Here is a 6,742-nt window from a genome sequence, read left to right as displayed (position 1 = left end):
ATTATGTTTGCCTCATGAGTTTCTAAAATTTATGAAAGGGTAAGAAAGAGATTAATTTCAATAAAAGTAAGCTAAGCTTAACTATCTGATTTTTTCCAGGAAAGATTGGCTAAAAATTCATTTTGCATTGACAATTATTTTTGGATTATATCTACAACTTACTGATCATGCTAAGGTACTGTGGGCTGTAGATATAATAATTTTTATGTAAGGGTTCCCTGAGACCTGAAAATTATTTCAAGGGTTCCTCCAGGACAAAAAGGTTGAGAAAAGCTGGTTTAGACACTTGCTTTGTGAGTGAAGCCAGAGAATGGTAGTAGAGAGTTGCCTCTCTGTCTGGAGGCCTGTGACTAGTGGTGTGCCATAGGGATTGATGTTGGATCCTTTGTTGTTTGTCATCAATATCAATGATCTGGATGATAACGTGGTTAACTGGATCAGCAGATTTGTGGAAGACACAAAGATTGGGGGTGTAGTGGACAGTGAGGAAGGCTATCATGGCTTACAGAGGGATCTGCATCAACTGGAAAAATGGGCTGAAAATGGCAGATGGAATTGTGCGAGGCTTTACTTTTTGGTAGGACCAACCAGGATAAGTTTTACACAGTGAACAGTAGGGCACTGAAGAGTGTTGTAGAACAAAGGGTTCTGGGAATACAGGTACATAATTCATTGAAAGTGATATTACATGTAGATAGGGTCATAAAGAAAGCTTTTGGCCCACTAGCTTTCAATGTATTGGGAACAGAAGATGGGATGTTACGTTGAAGTTGTCCAAGATTTTGGTAAGGCCTAATTTGGAGTACTACATGCAGTTTTGGTCACCTATCTCCAGGAAAGATGTAAACATGTTTGAAAGAGTGCAGAGAAAATTTACAAGGATGTGGCTGAGTCTGGAGGACCTGGATTACAAGATTGACTGTATTCTTTGGAACATAGAAGTTTGATAGATTTGGTACACAAAATTTTGAGGGGTATAGATAGGGTAAATGCAAGCAGGCTTTATCCGCTGAAGTTGAGTGGGACTACAACCAGAGGTCATGGTTTAAGGGTGAAAGGTGAGAAGCTTAAAGGCAACATGAGGGGAAACATCTTCACTCAGAAAGTCGTGAGAGTGTGGAATGAGCTGCCAGCACAAACTGGTGCATGTGAACTCAATTTACATGCTTCAGATAAGTTTGGATAGGTACGTGGATGGTAGGGGTATAGAGGGCCAAAGTCCTGATGCAGGTTGATGGTGGTAGGCATTTAAAATAGTTCTGGCATGGACTAGATGGGTGGAAGGGTCTGTTTCTGTTTCATTCTTCTCTCTGACCCTGACTCTAAGTTTCAGGCCTCAATGCCTCTTTGGGCAACTGGATTCTAGATTTCCTGAATTGCAGATCCTAGTCAGTTTGGACTGGCACCAACATCTCCTCCACGATCTCCATCAGCACAGGTGCTTAGCTCCCTGCTCAATCTGAGTTACACTTATGACTGTGTGGCTAAGTACAGCTCCAATGCCATATTAAGTTTACTGATGGCACCACTGTTGTTGGCTGAATTAAATGTGATTAAAAGTGCCATTGCAAAGAAGACATGGTAGTGCATCTACTTTCTTAAAAGTTTGTGAAGATTTGGCACATCATCTAAAACTGTGACAAACAACTATAGATGCACAGTGGAGAGTATCCTGACTGGTTACACCGTGGCCTTGTATTGAAATCAATGCCCTTGAAAGGAAGAGCCTACAAAAAGTAGTCGATTTTGCCCAGTCCTTCTCAGGAGAAGTCCTCCCCACCATTGAGCACACCTACAAGAAGCGCTACCACAAGAAAGCAGCATGCGTCATCTAGGAATCCCACCATCCAGGCCATGCTCGATTCTCGCCACTCCCATCGGGATCACCAGGTTCAGGAGCAGTTATTACCCTTCAACCATCTGTTTCCTGAACTGGTGTGGATAACTTCACTCAACTGAACTGATTCCACAACCGACGGACTCATTTTCAATGACTCTACAACTCATGTTCTTAGCATTATCTTGATAATGTATTTTCAAAGTTTTCAGTCTATGTGTGCGGTTCTTCAATATTCTCTTGTATTTCTTTGTTCTTCTGCAAATGCCTGCAAGAAAATGAATCTCAGGGTAGTGTATGGTAACATATATATACTTTGGTAATAAATAAATTACTTTGAACTTTGAGTCATAGCTTGAATTAATCACCCATGGGTTCAAATCTCCTCTCCAGAAACAACACATCCTTCTTGTGCTGTCCCCAGGGAATATTGCACAGTCAAAGCTGCTGCCTTATGGATATGTCAATATGCAAAGTGCTGGAATAAAATTTTACCCTTGTTTGCACTAAAAACATAATTCTGTATTGCATTAAAGCAGCTTTGCATTTTGCAGTGTTTCATTTCTGAAATAAAAGCAGAAAATGCTGGAATCACTCAGTTTCCAACCCTACTGTACTTCTCCCCAGCTGCTGAGTATTTCCAGCATCTTCAGGATTTTTTTTCAGGTTTTCAGTGCCTGTGTTCTTTTTGTGTGATTTCTATTTCTGAGCGACGGCTGACAGAATGTGACCAAATTTCTGAAAACAACACAGGGATATGCGTAGAATCACAAGAGACCAAATGTGAATTTCGTTCTCCCATGCCATACCCTCAGGCATAACTGGGCGGTGCAGGCTCGTCAGGCCAGAAGGGCCTGTTACTGTGCTCTATGTCAAAAACAAATATAAAAACAGGGGCGTCCTGTTCAAAGTTTATCCATTAGACAACACCAGTAAGTTATCTAGATTTTGCTCACATGTTCACAGACTGGCTGTCGATTTACTACTTTTTAACAATAATTACACTTAAGTGCTTTGAGACAATCTGAGGTCACAAAAAGTGCAAGATAAATATGAGTCTTTCTCTTCCTAAATCCCGTTAAGTGAACTTCTGAATCTGTGCTCATGCAGACCAGTGTCGCTGCTTGCTTTGTGGCTTGTTAACATTAATGGCCAGAGCTTGATCTGAGAAGTGGCACGGACTGTCCTCCCAGATTATCCTGCACCCTGTGTCCAACTGCTCACAAAAGTGCAAAATCTCCACCATCCTGGCAGAATCAACTCTGGCGAAACAAAAGCAGAATTTTAACTTGGTGTATTTTCCATGACCGTTACACCTGCAAATGCAACAAATATGCTCATAAGTCAGTCTCCTTTCTTCTGTAACATTGATTGCTTTTTCAAAATAAATTTACATTTTCCTTATGGCAAGGCATCCTGGCTTCATATTTTAGGATATTACAAAGTCAAATGTAAATCTACCAACTTGGTTCAATATTTGATCCCTCATTTTGGGCTTTTGATATCCATTATTGATCCATGAATTGATCAACATAATTCAGTCTTGCTTTCTTTAACATTGATCTATAACCAGTTAAGTGTCAGTGATCCAGACCCTACATTTTGCTGGGGTGTTCATGAGCCAGTAGGATTGGTTGATCATCTTGACTGCAAATCCACTCTAATATTTTCCCTCTCAATCCTTGTCAGCCCTCCTCAAAGTGTTGCCTCTCCTTTGAGATTCCTTATGTCCTATTCCTCAAATCCTATGGATGCTTCATCCAAGAACCAGCATGGATTGTCTTCCTGGATTATCCCAAGCCTTGTGCCCGACTGCTTTAAAAAAAAGAACAGATTATCCATCCTCCTGCTATATTCATCTCTGAAATGGTTAATGTTTAAACACTTTTTTGTTGTGCTGTTGTTTCCTTGCTGTTTTCTTTTGTTGTGTTGTTGTTGCTTGTGTTGTTCTGCTGAGCAATGTGGGTACGCTATGTTGACCCTGGAATGTGTGGTGACATTTGCGGGCTGCCCCCAGCACATCTGTTGGCTGCTGACACAAACGACACATTTCACTGTTTGTTTCAATAAATAAATCTGAATCTGCATCAGAAATGAAGGAAGATCTTTTAACTTAGCATATTTTCCATGGCATTCTGGCCCATGGCCAAAACATCTTCAGCATAGACACTAGCTCAGTTGTCCATCCGCATCATTTGAAGTGGCCAGCATTTGAAGCAGATATAACGAGTCAACTTTCATTAGTGGATCACTAACCAAATTAACTGGAGATATAATTTGTACTCATTTCAAGATCAAATGTTTGGTGAAATCTCCTGCAGTTCTGGTGATGCTGCCTGTCGTTCCCACTTTCGGTTGGACACTGGTTGCCAAAGGGCTCAGTTACAATATGCAATCATGCCTCTCTGTTGCCTTGAGTGCCTCGTGCATGCTGGCAGCCGAGAGCCTCCGGTTAATGTTCCTGTACTTGCAACGCAGCAGGTTCCAGAAAGTAGTCCTCAGGTCCCGGTTAAAAAAGGCATAGATGAGTGGGTTGATGAGGGAATTGGTGTACCCCAGCCACAGCAGCGTCCGCTCCAGTCTTAGGGGCATGCAGCTGCACTCGATGCCGCAGATGAAGGGACGAGCGGCGGAGAGTAGGAAGAAGGGCAGCCAGCAGAAGGTGAAGGCTCCCACTATGATCCCCAGGGTCCGGGCTGCCTTCTGCTCCCTTTTGAAGATGGAGATGTTCTTGCGGTCATGCTTGAGGAGCTTGGACAGGATGGCGCATTCCTCTGCGGCTTTGGACCTCCTGGTGGCATGGTGACTTCGCACATCCTCCTCCATGGTGTAGACCCCGTCCTGCTCGTACTGTCGTGGAATGCTCATGAACTTGTGCTTCTCAGCACTTTTCTTAGCAGCTTTGTATATCCGGTAATACATAATCAGCATGACAGTCATGGGAATATAAAAGGCTACGCCCGTGGAGTAGACAGTGTACCCAAAGTCTTGACTGATGAGACACACCCTGTCCACCGTGACATTCTTGGCCCAACCAAACAATGGTGGCAGAGTTATGGATGCCGAAAGGAGCCAAACAGTTAACACCATTTTGGCCATCGACCTCCCATTCTGTCTCACCGGGTACGTCAGAGGGCGTGTTATTCCCAAGTATCTGAAACACAAAATCGAACATGAGAAATGAGAACACGGCAAGTAAGACTAGGCCATTTGGCCCCTTCTGTCTGTTCCACTGATTACAGCTGCTCTTTCAGTTCAATGATCTTTTCCACCATTGCTCCCAAATGCACATAATACACACACACAGAAAAATCCATTGATTCTTGTTGGAGTAAACTCAGAAACAGAGCCTCGGTGGCTCCCTGCACAGAGAATTCTACAGATGAACCATGGAGAAGAGATTTCTTTTCACCTCTGTCCTGTCATCCTTGGCACATGGATGATAGGAAAATGGAGAGCTATGTGGGAGGAAAGGGTTAGATTGATCTCAGAGTAGTTTAATACCTTGGTACAACATTGTGGGCCAAAGGGTCTGTACTGTGCAGTAATGTTCTATGTTCTGCGCTGACTCCTTAACTTGAGACGAGACACTAAAACCACAAGGCACACTGCGGGAGTGCTGAAGCAGATACGATAATGGCATTTGACAGTCTGTCACTACTTGCATTAAAAAGTTGTGCCTCAGTTCTCTTTTAAATCTTTCCCCTCTCACCCTAAACCTAGTTTGAATTCCTCTATATCCTGAGGAATAGACTGTTATCATTGACGGTATCTATGCCTCCTATGATTGGAAACACTTTTATAAACTCCCGTTCCCCACACCCATTCTCGTTCATTCCAAGGAATAAAGAATTAGTCTGGCCAACCTCTCCTCATGACTCAGGCCCCCACGATGCCTGTCCTTAATGTCTCTGCTCGTAGATCAAAGTCTCGCCACCCCCTAAACCAGATTCCAATCAGTGTTGGTTAATAACAAGCGTAATTGTAATGGGAATAAAGCAGGAAAATTGTGTGAAAAAAATCCATCACCATCGAATGGCGGAGCAGTCTCGATGAGCCAAATGACCTAAAGGTTAAAGGTCGCACATTGTAGCATCAAAACAAACAGTGAAATGTGCTGTTTGCATCAACAACCAATATACTCCAAGGATGCCCACAATACACTAGGGTCAGTATGTTGTGGGCATGTTATGATGAAGTCCGGCACCAACATTGAACGGCCACAATATACAAACCCTACACCAAATGTGGCTGGAAACCAGAGCATCTGGAGGAAGTCCACACAATCACAGGGAAAACCAACAAACTCCTTATTTACAGTGGTACTGAACCCTGAACACTTGTAAAGCTTTATGCTAATGGCTGATGTTGTGATTCATGGTAGAGTAGTGGTTAGTGCAATGCTATTACAGCTCAAGGCATTCTGGAGTTCCAAGTTCAATTCCAGCACAGTAGTTTGTACATTCTCCCTGTGATCTATGTGGGTTTCCTCCAGATGATCCACATACCTACTACATTCCAAAGACATATCAGTTAGTAGGTTAATTGGTCATCGTAAACTGTCCTGTTATTAGGCTGTGTTTAAATAGGTAGGGCAGCTTATTGAGCCTAAAGCGCAAAGAAAGGAAGGAAGGAAGGAAGGAAGGAAGGAAGGAAGGAAGGAAGGAAGGAAGGAAGGAAGGAAGGAAGGAAGGAAGGAAGGAAGGAAAGAAAGAAAGAAAGAAAGAAAGAAAGAAAGAAAGAAAGAAAGAAAGAAAGAAAGAAAGAAAGAAAGAAAGAAAGAAAGAAAGAAAGAAAGAAAGAAAGAAAGAAAGGAAGAAAGAAAGAAAGAAAGAAAGATAAATAGATAGATAGGGTCCTATATATATCGTATGGTCATTCCGCAACCAAATTTTAACCTGAGAA

At 42.5% G+C, this 6,742-nt stretch overlaps 1 protein-coding gene across 1 annotated transcript in view; it reads right to left on the bottom strand.

The window, feature by feature from the left end:
- Window positions 1–2,419: 2,419 nt before the first annotated feature.
- Window positions 2,420–6,742, bottom strand: part of LOC132391933 (5-hydroxytryptamine receptor 7-like) — a 60,104-nt gene continuing 55,781 nt past the window's right edge. The window contains exon 2 of the mRNA XM_059965737.1: window positions 2,420–4,991. Within this exon, the coding sequence (XP_059821720.1) occupies window positions 4,220–4,991 (772 nt within the window). The 3' untranslated portion in view covers window positions 2,420–4,219. The remainder of the gene's footprint in view (window positions 4,992–6,742) is intronic.

This window comes from Hypanus sabinus, chromosome 3 (genome assembly GCF_030144855.1).
Source record: "Hypanus sabinus isolate sHypSab1 chromosome 3, sHypSab1.hap1, whole genome shotgun sequence".
Lineage (NCBI taxonomy): Eukaryota > Metazoa > Chordata > Chondrichthyes > Myliobatiformes > Dasyatidae > Hypanus > Hypanus sabinus.
Note: the sequence above shows the minus strand (reverse complement) of the source record. Positions and strands in the feature narration are given on the sequence as shown.